The 21,014-nt window shown below is 42.1% G+C and overlaps 2 protein-coding genes across 2 annotated transcripts; one reads left to right on the top strand and one right to left on the bottom strand.

Annotated features, from left to right (window-relative positions):
- Window positions 1-7,408: 7,408 nt before the first annotated feature.
- Window positions 7,409-19,053, top strand: LOC108944084 (uncharacterized). The gene is made up of 2 exons (XM_070190607.1): window positions 7,409-8,000; window positions 18,983-19,053. The coding sequence occupies exons 1-2, from the start codon at window positions 7,409-7,411 to the stop codon at window positions 19,051-19,053; spliced, it is 663 nt and encodes a 220-aa protein (XP_070046708.1).
- A 543-nt stretch (window positions 19,054-19,596) lies between these two features.
- Window positions 19,597-20,075, bottom strand: LOC138902714 (uncharacterized). The gene is made up of 2 exons (XM_070190606.1): window positions 19,824-20,075; window positions 19,597-19,740 (listed from the first exon to the last, which is right to left on the bottom strand). The coding sequence occupies exons 1-2, from the start codon at window positions 20,073-20,075 to the stop codon at window positions 19,597-19,599; spliced, it is 396 nt and encodes a 131-aa protein (XP_070046707.1).
- Between the last annotated feature and the right edge of the window lie 939 nt (window positions 20,076-21,014).

Genomic DNA, 21,014 nt, shown 5'->3' with positions numbered 1-21,014 from the left:
TATCGACCGCCATCTTGATCCCAAGGATACATGCTTCGTACTCTTCCATATTATTTGTACATGGGAACTTTATATTTGCTGAATTCGGATAATGTTGTCCTAATTCAGAGACTAAGGCCACCCTGATTCCTACTCCTTTGATGTTTGCAGCTCCATTGAAGAACATCCTCCACCTCGGGTATGACTCTAAAATGTCTTCCCCGGCGATAACACTTCTTAATCCGGGAAATACGTAGTAAGTGGCTCGTAGTCTTTGTCCACCAATTTTTATGCGAGATGATTGGCCAATGCTTGTCCTTTAATAGCTTTCTACATCACGTACTCGATGTTGAACTCACTGAGAAGGATCTGCCATTCTGCTAACTTTCTAGTAGGCATTGGTTTCTGGAAGATGTACTTGAGTGGGTCAAGTCTGTATATCAAATGCGTGGTATATGCCGACAAGTAATGTATTAACTTCTGCGTGATCCAATTTAAAGCACGACACGTCCGTTCCAACAAGGTGTAATCTGGTCTCATCGTGTTGCCTCAACACACATCCAAATGTATTATCCAAAACGGACAAATATAGTTAGCAATGCTTTTCAGGTTCGGGAGGAACTAGCACGAGCGAGCTAGACAAGTACTCCTTGATTCTGTCGAAAGCTTTTAGGCCTTATTCTGCCCATTTCGTAGCGTCATCATTCTTCAACAGCTTGAAAAATTGGTTCACAAATCACCGTTGACTAGGCTATGAATTGGCTGATTTAGTTCAATCTCCTGAGGGCTCCTGAATAGCCTTGATCTTTGAGGGATCTAACTTTATCCCCTTCCTACTGACAATGAATCCTAACAATTCTCGCGGGAACTCTGAACGCACACTTTGCAGGATTCAACTTCAAATTGTATCTTTGCAACCGTTCGAAGAACTTCCTCAAGTCACTAAAATGATATGTACTCTCCCATGAATTGATGATGACATCATCCACATATACTTCAATCTCTTTATGGATCATGTCATGAAAAAGGGGTCGTCATGGCCCTCACGTAGGTGGCACCAGCATTCTTGAGGCCAAATAGCATGACCTTGTAGTAGTAAACTCCCAATGGCGGGGTGAATGCTATTTTCTCTGCATCTTCTTCCTGCATCAAAAACTGGTGATACCCGACTAAAAAATCCACGAACGATTGTAAATCATGATTTTTACAGTTGTCAATAAGGATATGGATATTGGACAGAGGAAGTTCGTCCTTGGAACTTGCTTTGTTGAGATCTCGTTAATCCACACATATCCTAATCTTTGTGTCCTTCTTAGGCACTGTCACTATGTTGGCCAACCAGGTAGGTAGTTCATGACCCTTACCACATTCGCCTCTATTTGCTTTGTAATTTCTTCTTTGATTCTTAGACTCAAATCAAGCTTGAATTTCCTAAGTTTCTTCTTGACTGGTGGCTTGGCGGGATTAGTGGGGAATTAGTGCAAGACAATTTCAGTACTTAGTCCAGGCATATCATCATACGGCCAAGTGAATACATCGATGTATTGTTGGACGAGCTCTACCAATTTTTTCTTCTATTCTACCTCCAGGTAGATGCTGAATTGAGTCTCCTTTACGTCTTCTTTATTTCACAGATTGATCACCTATGTTTCCTTGAGGTTGGGCTTCAGCTGGCTTTCTAACTATTCAATCTCCTGTTCTAGGTTCTCGGTCATCATACTCTCATAATATTCTTCAAATTTCGGAACATTTTGCTCGAGGATTTTGTTACATGTCATAATTGTGGAATGCCATTTTTTATTAGTTTGATCACTGAAAAGAAAATTCTAGTATAAATAAAAATAAATAAAGACAAGTTTGCAATGAAATTTGGAAAAATAATACTTTATTTTGTTGAAAGGAACGTCTCACAGTTCAAAGAGGCTTTTTAACAACAAAAAAAAACACATGCATGATTCAAGCCTCAATTGACCATGCAATTTTCAAAAGTTGCTACAATTCCACACTACCAAGACTCCCGGCGAGCAAGAGATGGACTTGGTGTCCAGTTCCGCAAAGTCTCTCCTGATTCGGCATCCCTAATAGTCGGTGTCTTGATGTCATCTTTGCCGCAACATTCCTTGATTATTGCTACGAACACCCTTCATATCCCGTCATTGATCTCTTCTTCTTGTGGTAAGTTCTTACCCAGGACCGGAACGTACTCTGGAATGAGAACTTTCTCCCTAGGGTTACTGTTGTGGACTCCTCCAATTGTAGGTTGGTATCCTAAGCCGGTGGCACCCTTCTGCCACTTTGGTTGAATTGGCTCAGATATCCCATCTAATTGGGCTCCCAGCCCGGACCCTGATCTGTACCCATATTTCACCATTTCTTGAATTGCCATTCCCGACCCTTATGACGACTGTGTGGTGGTCCTGTTCATCCTTATTCATTCCACTGCAAGCATGATCTCGACCGCATGAAAAATGACCCTGTCCAACCCCTCTATAAAAGGAACTGCATGTTCTAAATAAACTTATCATTTCAATTCCCCATGTACCACTATTTCTTAGCAATCCCATTCGAATTTCATACACTGATAGAGAGTAGAAGGAACTTCCCCTGCCATGTGTATCCATGGCCTTCCTAGTAGAAAATTGTAAGAAGACGAGATATCCATCACTTGGAACAATATTGGGAACTCAACGGGTCTAATTTGCAAAGCTAGATAGATTTTAGCAATAACTTCTTTCTGCGAACCATCTAAAGCCCTTACCATCATGTGGCTCTCTTTTGTCTCTCTTATATGGATGCCTAATTCTCACAAAGTGGAGAAGGGGCAAATATTTACTTCAGATGCCCCATCAATCAGTACCCGAGATACGACATTGTCTCGACACTTGACAATGATGATTAGAGCTTTGTTGTGATCTAATCCCTCCGTAGGAAGTTTGTCCCTTTGGAAAGAGATTTGCTTTGCCTCCACCATCTTCCTAATAGTTACTGCCAGTGCCTCACTAGTGGTATTGCCTAGCACATTCACTCTACATGATAAATCCATGATTGAGATATGGGCATGGGTCTTTCTCACCTACTCTTCTATGGAGTATTCTTTAATCGGCATCTTTCTCCAAAACTTTGCTGCCTCTGCGTCATTTATGTTCCTCTTTTGGTTATGTTCATTGTTTGAATTTCCTCGATTCAATTCTTCAGGGGCATATCATCTCCCAGATCGAGTCATCCCATGAGCGGCCGTAGTTTCTGTCATTTTTCCTTTCAATTTCAACTAATAGATCCACGGGGCTGCCTTTTATGGATGATTCTTGTAACGACCCGACCGGTCGTTTTGCTTTTTAGAACCCTGTTCCACTAAATAAGACTCCCAGTACGTGCTTCTACTATTTTATGGCTTGCGGGGATGGTTATTTTGGGATTTGGAAGGGTTCGGGTTGAAATCAGAATACGTGGTTCCTTAAGGTTGGCTAAAGAGGCTAAGTTTGACTTCGGTCAATGTTTTAAGTAAACGACATCGAAATCAGGATTTGACGGTTTCAATAGGTTCGTATGATGATTTTGGACTTGGGCGTATGTTCGGATCAGGGTTTGGATGACACGAGAGCATTTCGGCGCCTAACAGTGAAAGTTGGTTTTTTGAAGGTTTTTGAAGTTCTTTAAATTTGGTTTGAAGTAAGTTTTGGTGTTATCGGGGTCCAAATGGAATTTCGAGACCGAAAATAGTTCCGTAATGTCATTTAAGACTTGCACGTAAAATTTGGAATCATTCCGAATAGTTTAAGTACGTTTCGGTGCGTTGGGAGTAAATTGAAAAACTTGAAGTTCATATTTTGATTTAATTGGTTTGGGGTGTGATTCTTAGTTTTGATGCTGTTTTGTACGTTCCGAGAGTTTGAGCGAGTTCCTTTTATGATTCCAAACTTGTTGTATATTTGGACGGGGCCTCGGGGGCCCCGGATGCCGTTCGGACGATACGCGGATTGAGTTTTAAACTAAAGCGTCTAGGAGCATTTGACCATGGACCGCAGATGCATGCGAGTCTGCGCACCTACGAACGCGCAGGTGCGATGAGGGAAACCGTAGAAGTAGCTATATCTGCAAGCGCGCGTCGATGGTCGCAGGAGCGGACGCGCATGAACGGCTCTAGCTCCGTAGATGCGAATGTTGGCCGGCTAGGGGAGGACCGCACCTACGAGATTTCCTCCGTAGAAGCGGCACCGTAGGTGCGGCAGTGGCCTCGAGATTCGCTGGGCAACGGGGCTTTTTTAAATACGGGATTTAGGCATTTTTCCCACTTCTTACACTTCTTGGGGCGATTTTGGAGCTGGTTAAAGAGGGGATTTTCATCAACTAATTGAGGTAAGTAATATCAAATGTGAGTTGAATACATAGTTTTTGGGTAGACTATAACATTTAAATTAGTGAAACTCTCAGGGTTTAGGTGAAAACCTAGGTTTTTATAAAGAGGATATTTAACCACGAAATTTGTTATGGAATCTAGTGAAAATCATATATTTGAGTTCATAATGTTATGGGTAACAACTTTCTCCGAACATTTTCGGAATACGGGCACGTGGGCCTGGGGGTGAATTTTAGGGATTTTTCAAATATTCTTGGGAAATCACTTTGATAGTTAAGATATGAACTTTTGAACAGGTATTGATCATTTTATATAATATTTGACTAGTTTCGAGTCGTTTGGCATCAAGTTAAGGGTTTGAGCACAATCTTGGACTAAAAAGTAGGCTTTGAGACGAGGTAAGTCTCTTTTCTAACCTTGTAAGAGGGAATTATCCCCATAGGTGAATTGATTAACGTGTTTCTATTTGTAGGGGTCTACGTACGCACGAGGTGACGAGAGTTCGTACGTAGCTACTAATTATGCTATTGTCCGGGTAGTCTAGGACCCATATCATTCTATACTTGAGATGTTTGCACCCTTAAATGTTAATTTAATTGCTTAAGTTAGATTGGAAACTTATAAAGGAATTTTTTTAAAAGTTTAAATTTCACTTACTTGAAGTTGTGAATGGAACACTTGACTGTTATTGGGAATTTGTGTTTCTTTAAAGTATTTTTCTTTGTGGAGCGGGCCGAATGCCTCGGTAGTAGATAGATTCATCTATGGTTTGAGCCGTTCGACCCTCGGCAGTGCACATTTTAAATATTTATGTTCGATCGGGCCGTACGACTTCGGTATAATTTGCGCATGATACATCTTTGGAATCATTCATAATCGATATTGCTTCATTGGCTTGAGATATAAATTGTTAAATGATGAAAAATAAATTCGGGACTTAGTACTTGTGAAAGGATTGTTTATTATTTCTTGTTATTGGGTTTTCAGTATTATTCACGAAATCCATGCTCATTTGTAAATTTTGGCATATTATTTTTAGCCCATAGTAAGTGTCAAAGTCGACCCCTCGTCACTACTTCTTCGAGGTTAGACTAGATACATATTGGGTACATGTTGTTTATGTACTCACGCTACACTTCTGCACTTGATGTGCAGGATCTGAGGTAGGTACTTCTGGATATCAGTCTGGCGTGCACGCTTGATTAGTACTGCGAGACTTTACGGTGAGCTATCTTCCAAGCCCATCCTGTAGCAGCCAAAGTCTTCTTTTTGCCTTATTTCTCTGTCTATTTTGTTTCAGACAACTGTATAGTACACTTTTGTATATTGTACTAGTAGCCCTAACACTTGTGACACCAGGTCTTGGCACACACTAGTAGATTTGTGGTTTTGGCTTTATTTCTACGGTTATGATTGCATTTAGCTGCTTATGTTTTAATTATTCTAAATCTGTTATTTATTAAATCTTTTAAATTAAGGAAAGTTATTTACTTGAAAAACTTATTAAAATGGGAAATCACTAGATTGCTTAAGGTTGGCTTGCCTAGCAACTGTACTAGGCGCCATCTTGACCTAAAATAGAATTGGGTCGTGACAACGTGGTATCAGAGCACTAGGTTCATGTAGGTCTCACAAGTTATAGGCATGCCTATTAGAGTCTTGCAGATCGGTGCGGAGACGTCTGTACTTATCTTCGAGAGGATGTAGGGTATTGTTAAGAAACCACTCTTTATTCATCTTCTATTGTGCAGTTGATGGTGTACTAAGTTTCTTCCTCTTGTTCTCTCACAGATGGTGAGAACGCGCACGGTATACATTCATGACCCGAAGAGACTGCTCCCCCTATTGTTAGAGCCCGAGGCAGAGGCCGGGGAACGGTACCCCCCCGAGGTAGGGGACGAGGATGTCCCAGAGTTGCCTTAGTTGTACCACCAGCGGATCCAATAGAGGATCCCATTATTGAGGAGCAGGGCGAGGTGCCCGTAGTAGAGCCAGCCCCGGTTGATTTCATGTCAGCACCGGGCTTTCAGGAGGTTATGGGCCGTATGCTACGGTTCATGGATACAATTACCCAGGTTGGTTTATTTCCAGCTGACCCAGACACATCTCAAGCGGGATCATAGACCCCTACTGCTCAGGCTCCTGGGCATGCGGCTGCCGTATATCAGACCTCGGGTGCACTACCCGTAGATGGCGCCCAGCCAGTTGCAGCAGCGGCACCTGACCCTGCAGAAGCTATTGGACAGATGGACTAGGATACACCCTCCTATCTTCGGAGGTGAGCGACATGAGGATCCCCAGGACTTCATTGATCGGTGCAGGGACAAACTGCACAACATCAGGATATTGGAGTCCCATGGGGTGGATTTCACCACTTTCCAGCTGGAGGGTAGGGCCCGTAGGTGGTGGCAATGTTATCTTCTTGGCAGACCAATAGGTTTTCCTCCCATGACTTGGGACCAGTTTACACGTCTATTATTGGACAGGTATATTCTACCCTCTCAGAGGGAAGAGTTGTGGTTCCAGTTTGAGCAGCTCCAGCAGGGTCAGATGTCAGTGACCGATTATGAGGCGAGATTCTCTCAATTGTCTTGTCATGAACTTATGATACTTCCTACTGAGGCGGAGCAAGTGCGAAGGTTTGTTGCGGGTTTGCACTCAGGTATTCAGGCTACTATGGCCAGGGAGGTTGATATGGGGACTTCCTATTATCTAGTAGTGGAGATTGCTCGGAGAATTGAGGGTTACCGTCAGAGGGGTAGAGAGCACATGTAGCGGGACAAGAGGGTCTGTTATTCCGGATAGTTTAGAGGTGCCCCGGCTGGGGGCAGAGGTCAGTTCATGAGGGGTCAGCCTAGCAGGCCCACATATCCAGCATCACCGCCTCCTCGGAGTGCTCCAGTGCGACCCTATTTCAGTGCCATGCCGGTGAGGTTTTAACGCCCACCAGCCATTCCGGGTTCTTCCAGTGGGTAATCAGGCCATCAGGGTCAGACTTTAAAATAGCAGATCACCGCACCGAGAGGTTGTTTCGAGTGCGACGATCCCGATCATGTGCGGAGGTTCTGCCCCATGCTTCGGGGCAAGGCCGTACAGCAGGGTAATCAGCCTATGATTACAGCACCTGCCGTCTGGCTGCCCAAAGGCAGAGGGCAGGCGGGTAGGGGCTGTGCTAGAGGTGGAGGCCAGGTAGGGAGAGGTCAGCCAGCTACTATTCTGACAGACGGAGGCCAGTCAGTCAGCGCTCCAGCTAGGTTCTATGCTTTTCTGGCCAGACCAGATGTAGTAGCCTCAGATTCCGTGATCACGGGTACTATTTATGTCTACCGTAGGGATGCTTCAGTATTGTTTGATCCAGGATCTACCTATTCATATGTGTCATCTCTGTTTGCCTATTTCCTAGATATTCCTCGTGAGTCCTTGGGTACTCCTATTTATGTGTCCACTCCTATGGGTGATTCTGTTATTGTGGATCGGATCCATCGGTCATGTATGGTCACATTCTATGGTTATGAGACTAGAGCGAATCTCCTATTGCTCGATATGACCGAATTTGAGGTTATCCTGGGCATGGATTGGTTATCTCCGTATCTCACCATCCTTGATTGCCATGCCAAGATTGTTACCTTGGCGATGCCAGAGTTGCATACATTAGATTCGAAAGGTTCATTCGTCAACACACCTAGTCGGATCATCTCTCTATGAAGGCTCGGCACATGGTTGAGAAGGGTTATTTGGCTTACCTAGCCTATGTGCGGGATATTACCGTAGAGTCTCTGGTGATTGATTAAGTACTAGTAGTTCAGGAGTTCTCCGATGTGTTTCCTTCTGACCTCCTGGGCATGCCACCAGATCATGATATCGATTTCTGTATTGATTTGGCTCCAGGTACCCAGCCTATATCTATCCCACCGTACCATATGGATCCGAAAGAGTTGAAGGAGTTGAAGGAGCAGCTTGAGGAGTTGCTAACAAAGGGGTTTGTCTAGCCGAGTGTATCGCCTGGGGTGCACCAGTGCTATTTGTGAAGAAGGAAGATGGGACTATGCGGATGTGCATTGACTACCGCCAGTTAAACAAAGTCACCATTAAGAACAAGTACCCATTGCCGCATATTGATGATTTGTTTGACCAGTTGTAGGGTGCTAGGGTGTTCTTTAAGATCGACTTGAGATTGGGGTACCATCAGTTGAAGATTCAGGACTTGGATGTTCCGAAGACTGCTTTCCGTACCAGATATGGCCATTATGAGTTCCTAGTAATATTCTTCGGCTTGACTAATGCCCTAGTGGCATTTATAGATTTGATGAACAGGGTGTTCAGGTCTTACATTGATTCATTTGTCATTGTCTTCTTCGATGACATTTTGAGTTACTCACATAGCATGGAGGAGCACAAGCAGCATTTGAGAGTGGTGCTTCAGACCTAGTGGGAATAGAAGCTATATGCTAAGTTCTCCATGTGTGAGTTTTGGCTAGATTCTGTAGCATTCCTGGGGCATGTTGTATCAAGCGAGGGTATTAAGGTGGACCCCAAGAAGATTGAGGCAGTTCAGAGTTGGCCTCGTCCTACTACGTCGACTGAGATCAGGAGCTTCTTGGGGTTGGCAGGCTATTATTGCCGGTTTGTGGAGGGTTTCTCATCTATTGCAGCACCTTTGACTAGACTGACCCAGAAGGGTGCTCCGTTCCGTTTGTCCAATGATTGTGAGGCGAGCTTCCAGAAGCTCAAGACAGCTTTGACTACCGCACCCGTTCTAGTGTTACCTTCCAGCTCGAGGATGTATACTGTGTATTGCGATGCTTCACGCGTTGGTTTGGGTTGTGTATTGATGCAGGAGGGGCGAGTTATTGCATATGCTTCGCGCCAGCTGAAACCCCGTGAGAAGAATTATCCTGTGCATGAATTGGAGTTGGCCGCGATTGTTCATGCTCTTAAGATCTAGAGGCATTATCTTTATTGTTACATCTCGCGTTTTCATACGTTAAAGTTTCATCTTCAATTAATCGACGTAGACTCGGGGATGAGATTATCTTGAGGTTATACACATTTAGCTATTTATAACAAGCGATAAGTAAGTTCCGTGAAGGATAAAGTGTAAACGAATCAAAGAAAATGAGTTTCGTTGAAGGTTGTCGATTTGGGATAAAATACGGTCCAAGCTATAATACCCCGTATTTATGGATTAGTGCTATACCACATGACCATGATAGTAAGGTATATGAAGTATACTAGTATTTAAGTGAAATCAGACATAGAAATTATTATGTGGCTAATTAGTTAAATATGGGATAATAAAGTAAACAAAATTTTATATACATTAAGTACTTAAATTTGGGGATAAGAATATTGTAAACATCCTTTGTCTTAGTAAGCACCATATGTCATAATTGTAGGACTTCCACCGCCAGTACATGGCCAGGTGGAAGCCAAACATTTAAAAGACCTTGTGCTCTCATTCTTGAAGGCTATTATAACATTCACCTTTAATTTGGTGTTCTCTCATTCCTGCAAAAGCCATCATAAACGTTCACTCTTCAATTGTTATGGAGAATGAGTTAACAAACGTGCAGCACCTTAGTTAAAGATAATTCTTTGGGAATTCATGCCAAAACATTTATCCAAGTTTGAATAATTTATCTACGACCTTCTCGAGCTCTTATGGGCAATTAAGGTATGTTAAGGCTATTCCTTCTTTCTTTTTGGAATAATCTGTACGATACAATTGAAACGAGCAAAATACACAACCTTCATAATTGACTCTATTCATAGAATATTAGAGGTGCCTATGTTCTTGAAGTCCCAAGTATCTTATTATCACATCTTCTGTTCATGGCTCTCAGAAAATACGTAAGTTGATAAAGTTTATTTCATGATATTAATCAAAGGCATAATGGTCCTATGACATTCCGAGAGATTTTATTGACGTATTTCATATGCATTTTATTCATTTATACATGTACATTGACCCATGACCAGATGGCGTTATATACGCGTATATTATATGTATATGGGATATGGGAAAAGGTTACGGCGTTATATACGCCCCACCACCTGATCAGCTGGTACATGTGATGATTTTGCCCATAGTGCCGAGATGATATGATAGGATGCCCTCAGACGTTTGATTATGTTGTGTACACCTAAAAATATACATGACACGATATTTATACGCATGTGCATGACATTATAAATGTTTCAGGATTTACAAAGTGATTTAGACTTACAAGCGGAATTCTTTATTCCATGTTTCATCTATGTCTGTTATGTACTAATTTTTATGCCTTACATACTCAGTACATTATTCGTGCTGACGCCCTATTTCCCGGGGCATGTGTTTCATGCCCACAGGTGCAGGTAAATAAGCAGACGGTCCCCTTATTAGGATCCTTGATCAACGAGAGTTGGCGTGCTCCATTTGATCTAGAGCTGCTTTTGATTGTGGTACGATATACTTGTATACATATATGGGTATGACATGGCCCAGTCCCGTACTTGTATAGTTGTATATTCTATTAGAGGTCTATAGACAGTATGTATAGTTGGATAGTATGTGGCCTTGCCGACTTCCAGTTTTGGGTATATAATTGTCTATAGCAGCCTTGTCGGCTCGCCCTACGTATTCCGCACGTATATGTACATATGTCTTTTGGGCAGATTCCCCTGATGTATGTTATTCTCGTAATTCAGCATATATTATTGATGTATATAACTTAGTTGCATGCTCAGAGGTATTCGACAGGTAGGACTCGGGCACCCGTCACAGCCTATCGGTTTGGGTCGTGACAAAAGTGGTATCAGAGTAGTTCTGTGCTAGGGTGGTCTACAGACCGTGTCTAGTAGAGTCTTGTTTATGGGTGTGTTGTGCACCACACTTATAAACAGGAGGCTACAGGACATATAGGATTTTATCCTCTCTTCTTATCTTAGATCATGCGATATAATAATTCATATTCCTTTACGATATGTTACGTTTTCAGCAATGCCTCTGAAGACTACAGCCGCCCAGAAGGGAAAGTCCGTGGCTGGTGAGACTACTAGTCGAGCGCCACGAGTTACCAGGGCTCGGAGAGAGTCTCATAGTGAGATTCCATCCTAGACTTCACATACCCCGCCCTCTCCAGAAGAGCTCCGAGGGGCACCAGCTCCAGCGTCCGCCCCTGTGCATTCAGCCCCTCAGCTAGAAGCACCAGGTCAGGAGATTGGATAGTGGTTAACAAGCTATTAACTCTATTAGTAGCCACACAAGCTCGGCGTCAGGAAGTAGGTATTGGTCATGCAGATAGGTCTGTCAGTGCGAGGGTTCGTGATTTCATTAATTTGGACCCTCCGGTATTCACTGGGGCAGATCCAAACGAAGACCCTCAGATATTTTTCGATAGAATATAGAGGACTTTGAAGGTAATGAAGGCCACTACAACTGAGTCTGTTGAGCTAGCTTCCTATAGACTTCAGGATGTTGCAGTTAATTGGTACGAGTCTTGGGAGTTGTCCAGAGGTGAAGATGCCCTTCCAGCAGTATGGCATGAGTTTACATAGGCTTTTCTTCGTCATTATCTGCCACCAGAGCTTAGACGGGCCAAAGTTGACAGGTTCTTGACCCTTCGGCAGGGTAACATGAGTGTTCGGGAGTACAGCCTTAAGTTTGATTCGTTGGCTAGGTATGCTCCCACTATTGTATCTAAGATGGAGGATCGGGTTCACCGATTTGTGATGGGGTTAGGGCCGCACTTGCTTAACGATTGTATGTCGGTTTCACTTCAGGCAGACATGGATATTTCTCGTATTCAGGCATACGCTCAGGGTGTAGAGGAGCATAAGCAGAAGCAGAGGCCCGATCGTGAGTATGATAGTGCCTAAAATAAGAAAGCGAGGTCTTCGAGTACTTCTGGAGAGTTTCGAGGTGGTCAGAGATCACAATACCCAAGGTATCCAGCCCAGCCATCGGCTAGCGAGCCCCCTCAGTTTGGCGGTAAGAGATTTGATCGTTCCACATATTCAGGGCCTGGTCAGAATTCCAGGGGCTTAGGTTCTCAGTATAGGGGTGAGTCAATTCAGATGAGGCTGCCCTTGCAACGATGTGCTCAGTGTGGTAAGCAGCATGCCGGGCGGTGTCGTATGGGGTTGGGTGTTTGTTATACTTGTGGTTATCCGGGCCACGTTATGAAGGATTGTCAGACGAGAGGTGATGCAAGCATAGCTCCGTCAGTGGGATTTGTAGCTAGTTCATCATCATCAGTATGCCCCCTGGGCAAGGTTCACAAGAACCAATGAGTCGTGGTAGCGGCAGAGGCAGAGCATCTAGCTCGAGCGGTCCTCAAAACGGCCTAGAGCAGGTTGTCCAGCAGTCGCAGAAGCAGAGGCCTTACTGCACCTGCGAGCTCGTAGGTGCGAGGAAAATGGTCACAGGTGCGGGCTAGGCCAAGGAGGCCTGGATTTGCAGGTGCGGGCGACCTCCCACAGGCACGTGTGCGCAAATGTGGACCAGCTCCACAGAAGCAAAAGCGCAGGCTCGCAGGTGCGCCCCATGTCTGCAGAAGCGAAAATCGCTGGGGCAGTGAGGTTCTTTTAATGTCGGGACTTAATCTTTTGGGCTCATTTTCATTCACTTTGTTGGGTGATTTTAGAGCTACGGACGCACTAGGTGACGAGAGTCCGTGCGTAGCTATATTTCATAAGATGTCCGGGCAGTCTTACCACATCATGCTTTAATTGTACTGTTGTGTTTATTATGCATGTTAATTGTCTTGAATAGAGCTAAGACTAGGGATTTTTAAGTTGAAAATTTTCAAATTAGATTTCTTATTTTAGGAAGAATTGAGGAATACATAATAACTCTGAGAAATCCATGTCCTCTCGCATCGCAAGTACTTTCGCGAGCGAGGTAAACCTTTATACTCTCATGGGAGCAGGTCATTCGCCTCGGCAATATAATGGATGCATCTATGGTTCGTGTCATTCGACCCTCGGCAGTGCACATAGTATTTTGGATCGGGTTGCACGACCTCGACATAAATCGTGCGTGATAATACTTGGAGCCCGTTCACACTTGATATTATTTTATGGCTTGAGAGATTATAATTTATTTAATGACCAAAATTGATTTGGAACTAGTAAGTGTTAGTTGGAGACTTCGGAATTTACTATCAGTTAAAGAATCATTTATTCACTGCTTGTTATTGTGTTATTATTATTATTCACATATTCCATGCCAATTTAGAATTTCTGTATTTTATTTGTTGGCCCATAGTAAGTGTCGATGTCGACCCCTCATCACTACTTCTTTGAGGTTAGACTGGATATTTATTGGGTACATATTGTTTATGTACTCACGCTATACTTCTGTACTAATCGTGCAGGATCTGAGGCAGGTGCATCTGGTGCCCATTCAGGCGCATCCATGTTATCCTGAGGCATAGTGGTGAGCTACTCTCTGAGCCCGTCTACAACACCCGTAGTCTCTCTTTTGTATTTACTTTCTGTCTATCCTATTTCAGACAGTAGCATAGGTATTTTGTATATTCTACTAATTGGTCATACACTTATGACATCGGGTCTTGGGAACATACTAGTAGACACTTTCATTCACTTTTGAGTATTTATTTCATCGTATTTGGTCTTTTATTAGTCTACGCTTTACTTTATTAAATTTTCCACTTCTCATTTACTAAATAAATAAAAATCAACTACTTTGAAATTATTAAAAAGAATAAATACATGGCTAGTTCACCGTTGGCTTGCCTAGCGACGACGTTGGGCGCCATCACGGCCTATAGGGGAGATTGGGTCATGACATAGCCCGATGAACACTTATCTGGATCCTAGACGTCGGATAAGTATTTCATTGAACAAAGCCTGTTGAGTTTCGACAAGTCTCGACAGGGACTAAGGAATTCAGATGGAAAGAAGTTATGACCATCGTGAATAGGCTTTTACCAAAACTAGCTAAAAGCTCTTGCCAAGGATGGTTAAATGATGTATGTTTCAGTTTCAAAAAGGTCGAAATTGAGGAAACAATTGAAACAAAAATGAAAAGAAAAAAATTAAACTGGGGTTAGCAGATTCGTAGATCTACAAATCGGGAAATTCTATGGGGTTTTAGCAGAAACGGACCGGAGATTATGAAAGAAGAGAAGGAGGAGATTATATGGTGAAAAAATGGGGATGTTTGTAGGTTGGTCGCCGCCGTGGGCGATTTCCAGCGGCGGTTCCAGGCGGAGGATGAGAGAGGGGTGAGAGATGATGTGAGAGGTCGTTTTGGGGATAGGGGGTATCTCTGACAATTATAAGGGAAGGGATGGCCAGTTCTCAGCCGTTGGATGAGGTGAGATGAACGGCATTGATCAATTCCACACAAAACAGTGTCGTTTAATTTAGTGGGGAAACTAGATCGGGTATGGGGCGGATTGGGTAAGGCTAATTGGGCTCAAAAGGAACTGGGCTAAAACGTTGGCCCAATCGAGCTGTCGAGTTCATCATCCATGCTTCTCTTTTCTTCTCGTATCAAATTCTTCAAAATTAGCCAATTTGAAACCTACTCCTAATTAAATTCCAATTTGCATTATTGACCTATTTATCTACTTTCTCTAACATCTGAACTAATTAACGTGAATTAACAAACTTAACCTATTAATCAAAACCAAAGATGCAAAAATGAGGATAATTGAAGTATTTTTGTGGTTTTCATATTTTACAAATGCAATTAACATGCATCTAAATGCTAACGATGCAATTAAAATCTAAAAACATAATGCATGTAAGATAAAAAAATATTTTTACCCTTTTTATGATTTCAAAATGTTCCTAGTGATGTAACTAATCTATCGATGCAATAAAAATGCAATCAGATGAACAAACAAAAGTCCTAAAATTCTATAAAATAATTGCAAACTAGTTTTAAACCATTTTTTAGGAGTAGTTTAGGCATAGGACAAAAATTACGTGCTCACAGCTGCCCCTCTTTGCTCGAGAACATGAAGAGTTTTCGGGCAACGATAAAGTGATAAATCATGAACAATTTTTGCCCGTTTGATACTTCATGAGAAGCATTTTGAAAAAGCTTGACCGAACCTTGCTTCCGCAGTTGCCTACATATCCTTGGCTATAAAGGAATCAGGTCAGTATAGTTCAGGAAAGTTTGGTAGCTGGGACTATCGAATAGCTGTGATTTCACTGTTGTTGCTGTTATTACTACTTGTTGAACTCCTTATTACCCCAAAATCAAAACCAAAAGAAATTAAACAAGCCTATCACCTATGAGTTACAAGATTCCTATCTATAAGTCTTTTGAAACTTGATCTTGAGTCTTGACTGGTTCTTCATGCAGACTCTGATCGAAATCTTGATGCTTGCTAGCTGAAGGTGCTAGTTCTTTCTTCTGACTTTTATTATCAAAATGGAAAATGCAATGCTTGTGACTTCAGTCATGTCTTGAGCAGTCCATATATTTTCATCTGCTTTTGCATTTTGGATTCTCTTCTTCTTCTTTTCTTTTCTTTATTCAGTATTGAGACTTCTTCTTTTGGTCATCTCGAACCCTGTGCCTCGAGGTAAAAACCTACTCAGACACCAAAACAAAAAAACGAACGAAATGTTTCTATCCTGGTTTTCACTAGGAAAATTTCATGAGTTATTGTAACAAAACTTTAAACTACTTCATTTTTGAAAGCAATAAAAGGTCAGGAATGGTGTACCCTGAAGAGATCAAGATGATTTTTTTTCTTTTTTTTTGGTTGGTGTTTCCTTATTGTCGAAATGATGTCTCAACTAAGGATTGGTGTACCTTATATCGAGAAAATGCGGCTAGGAAATGGTGTACCCTATATTACAAAAGACATCAGGGAGTGGTGTAGCCTACACTTAAGCTCAAATCAACTAGGGAGTGGTGCGCCCTATGTTGGAGAACACAGTTAGTGATGTGTACCCTATACCGGTAAAGAGACTAGGGAATTGTGTACCCTATATTAGGAATGATATAGGGAGTGGTGTACCTTGCATTTAAGATCAAATCAACTAGGGAGTGGTGTACCCTATGTTGGAAAACACAACTAGGGATTGTTGTACCCTGTACTGGTAAAACTAGGGAATGGTGTACCCTATATTTCAGCTCAATCAAACAGTAATGATATCAGGGAGTGGTGTACCCTGTATTTCAGCTGAATCAAATAGTAATGATATTAAGGAGTGGTGTACCCTGCATTTAAGATCAATCGATAATGATATTAGGGAGTGGTGTACCCTACGTTTAAGCTCAAATCAACTAGGGAGTGGTGTACCCTATGTTGGAAACACAACTAGGTGTACCCTATACTAGTAAGGAGACTAAGGAGTGGTGTACCCTATGTCTAAATATTCATCAACTAGGGAGTGGTGTACCCTGTGTTGGAAAACACAGCTAGGGATTAGTGTACCCTATACTGTAAAGAGACTAGGGAGTGGTGTACCCTATGTCTAAAAGAATGATATCAGAGAGTGGTGTACCCTGCATTTAAGATCAATCGGTAATGATATTAGGGAGTGGTGTACCCTACGTTTAAGCTCAAATCAACTAGGGAATGGTGTACCCTATGTTGGAAACACAACTAGGGATTGGTGTACCCTACGTTGGAAACACAACTAGGGATTGGTGTACCCTATACTGGTAATGAGACTAGGGAGTGGTGTACCCTATGTCTAAAATGTTATTAACTAGGGAGTGGTGTACCCTATGTTGGAAAACTCAGCTAGGGATTGGTGTACCCTATACTGGTAAGGAGACTAGGGTGTGGTGTACCCTATGTCTAAAATATCACCAACTAGGGAGTGGTTTTCCCTAAGTTGGAAAACATAGCTAGGGATTGGTGTACCATATACTGGTAAGGAGACTAGGGAGTGGTGTATCCTATGTCTAGGAATGATATCAGGGAGTGTTGTACCCTGCGTTTCAGCTCTATCAATAAAGATATCAGGAAGTGGTGTACCCTACATTTAAGATCAATCAACTAGGAAGTGGTGTACCCTATGTTGGCAAACAAAGCTAGCGATCGGTGTACCCTATATTGGGAAGGAGACTAGGGAGTGGTGTACCCTATGTCTAAAACATCAACTAAGAAATGGTGTACCCTATACTACCATGATTTTGAATTTTTGATTTCCTTCTCTCTTTCTTTCTTTTTTTTAATTTAAAAATGAGTAAAATGCGGGAAATAATTTTGAAAGGACTTCCCTTTTGAGAGTTTTTGCTATTGCAGGGTTGTTTTAGTCTCCGCGCGATTTCCTTTTTTGTTGCACCTTCTTTTTGCAAAGTTGTTTTTGGATTACACCTGTTTCTTATTTTTCAACAAAGAAAAATTGTTAGTTTAAAATGGTGGTTGGTATTGTAGCCTTGAGTGTTTCAGTCACTTGATCTCGACCCATCATCTTTTGATGTGATTTCAACTACAACTCGCTATTTCCCGAATACCAATTGTACTTCTAGCCTCGGGAACCTTTGATTTTTCAAACTTTTACATGACGGTTGGTCACGTGGGACCTACCCTTTCTCAACTTTATTTTGCGTTTGTGTCAATTCACTTTTGACTTATTTCTTCCAAAGCTTTCAATTTCAGAACATTGGGGAACCTTTGGCTTTTCAAACTTCGTAAGACGGTTAGTCGCATGGGACTTAATCTTTTCAAGTTCATTTTGCTCTTGTAGGCATTTCAATTTGACTTCCTTCTTCCTAGAAATTTCGATTTTGAAGCATCGGCCAACATGGCCAGTCGGGGTTGACTTGATGCCCTTTCCGAAGTTGGGTGTCTTTTGAATATATCAGCTTGTGCCGAACAAGAGCCCTATAAATCAGCTTTTCCATCTCTTTTTTGCCTTAATTTTTGAAAAAAAGTTATACCGAAAGGGATTCAAAGAAAACAAACATGGACTGGAGACTAAGTATAAATAAGAGGTGTCCCTTTCGGGGAACAGAAAGACGGACTTATCTGGGAGTACATGCGGACTTCAATGAACATGACATATCTTTTGGACTGGATGCATGATCTGTGTAAACCGTCCGACCCTCAGAAAATCATCACTATTTTTTCCTTGAAACTGAGAAACCTTGCCCAGGACTGTATTGATGCCATGGCTGTAAGGATCCTCTTTTTCGATCATTAGTGCCCTTTGCGGGTTTTCACTAGCTGACCTCTCTCATTTCTCTTCTCACCATCTCTTTATAGTGCCCTTTGCAGGTTTTCACTAACAAGACTATCTCATTTTTAAATTCTCTACTCACCATTGCCTTACGGTGCCCGTGAGGGTTTTCACCAACAAGACTTTCTCATTTTATTTCTCTTATTTTGGTTGCATCAGATCCAAGTAACTGTATACTCCAATTCTTGAACATTCTCGCTGATTAATCTGAAGGACTTGAATGGGATTTGGGTAAAAAGGACTTTGGATTGAACTACAACTTTGGAACCTTTCGGGCAAAACCATTGCCGAACCATTATAACATCTGCCCCAGTTTTCACTTTTTGGGGAATGTGGATTTTTGTTTTGGTATGACCGAACCCCAGATTGAGGTTTCCTACATATCCTTTTGGAATCAGGTCGAACGTAGTTCAATTAACATGAACTTGTTTTGATTTTTGTTTTGTTTTTCTTTTCTTCTCCTTCTTTTATAAATTCCAGGTTCCAAGAGGGTAATCAAAGAAAGGGAACTGGCTCAAAGGGTTTACAAAGGATTGATAGTGTTTGGGTAGCAATAAAGAAAGCCTTCGTCATCCCAATCAGAGAATGTTAAAGCCGTGTAAAGGCCAAACATAATACCTTTTAACCGCGTCTGCATTGACAGTTGCCTCGGGGACATTTCCTTCGATGTCTCCAAAATACAACACTCCCTTTGGAAGCACACTTGTTACAATGTATGGACCTTTCCAATTTGGGGTGAATTTTACTTTAGCTTCCTCGTGATGGAAAAGAATACCCCTCAGAATGAGTTGCCCCACTTCAAATTTCCTAGGACGCACTTTCTTGTTGTAGGCACGGGCCATTCTTTGTTCGTACAACTGCCCGTGGCAGACTATGGCCAATCGCTTTTCATCAATCATAGTCAATTATTCCAACCGGGTTTTGACCCATTCATCATCCTCAATCTCAGCTTCAACTATGATCCAAAGAGAGGGAATCTCGACTTTTGCAGGTATTACGACTTTAGTGCCATAAACCAATAAGTAGGGAGTGGCCCCAACTAATGTGTGCACGGTTGTGCGATATCCCAATAGTGCAAAAGGCAACTTTTCATGCTATTGTTTGGAACCCTGAACCATTTTCCTGAGGATCTTCTTAATGTTCTTGTTTGCAGCTTCATCGTCGCCATTAGCTTTAGGACAATAAGAGGTAGAATTACGATGCATAATTTTAAATTGTCCGCATACCTTATCAAGTGGCTGTTCAAATTTGCAGCATTATCCGTAATAATAGTTTTAGGAATAACAAAAGGACAAATAATGTTGGAATGCACGAAGTCCACCACTGCTTTCTTAGTGACGGCTTTGAAAGTGACTGCTTCAACCCACTTTGTGAAATAATCAATGGCATCCAAGATGAATCGGTGCCCATTTGAAGCATTCAGCTCGATTCGACCATTAACATCCATGCCCCAGGCAACGAACAGCCAAGGCGCTGACATAGGGTGCAACTCCAAAGGCGGTGAATGAATCAAGTCACTGTGTATTTGACACTGGTGGGATTTCCGCACAAAACTAAAACAATCATTTTCCATGGTCATCCAATAATAACCCGCCCGGAGGATTTTCTTTGCAAGTACATACCCGTTCATGTGGGGCCCACATACTCCTGAATGCACTTCGTTCATGATCCTATCAGCTTCTCGAGAATCTACACATCTCAACAAATTTAGATCTGGGGTTCTTTTGTACAGAATTTCCCTACTTAAAAAAAACTGCTTGTAAGCCTTCTGATAGTTCTTTTTTCATCCCCACTGGCTTGCTAGTGATATTCTTTTGTTTTTAAGAACCTTTTGATATCATGATACCATGGCTCCATCTAGCTCTATTTCAATTGAGTTAAAATAATCCTGCCTTTCTCGAACTTGGATTTTCAACGGATCAATATGAGCATTACCCGGGTACGGCAGCATTGAGGCCAAAGTAGCTAGCGCATCGCTAGCTCATTGTGGAATCGAGGAATATACTTGCTTGATGGACTTAAACCGTTTACTGAGATCTTCCACATGTTTCAAAGCTTGACGTCCCGAATTTCCCACTCGCCTTGGGTTTTCCAAATAATTAAATCAGAGTCTCTCATTATTAATAACTCATGTACATCCAGATCAGCCGCCATGTTCATGAACATGATGTAGGCTTCATACTCGGCAGTGTTGTTTGTGCAAAAAAACTAAAGTCGGGTCGGGGCCGGATAGTGTTGACCTATAGGCGAGATCAGAATTGCCCTAATCCCTACGCCTTTTGTGTTTAAAACCCCATCAAAGAACATTTTCCAGGTATTGATATTCTTTGGAATCACTTCAACTGAGTTTGCTTCCTTGTCAGTAAGTAAGTGCTTAAGGGTTAGTACTCATCGTCAACTGGGTTCTCAGCTAGACGATCCACCAAGGCTTGAGCTTTCATTGTTGTGCGAGTGACATAGAAAATGTCATACTCGGTGAGTAGGATCTGCCACTTTTCTAATCTTTCGGTAG

The sequence above is a fragment of the Nicotiana tomentosiformis genome, chromosome 12 (genome assembly GCF_000390325.3).
Source record: "Nicotiana tomentosiformis chromosome 12, ASM39032v3, whole genome shotgun sequence".
Taxonomy (NCBI): Eukaryota; Viridiplantae; Streptophyta; class Magnoliopsida; order Solanales; family Solanaceae; genus Nicotiana; species Nicotiana tomentosiformis.
This window is presented reverse-complemented; position numbering and strand designations above follow the sequence as displayed.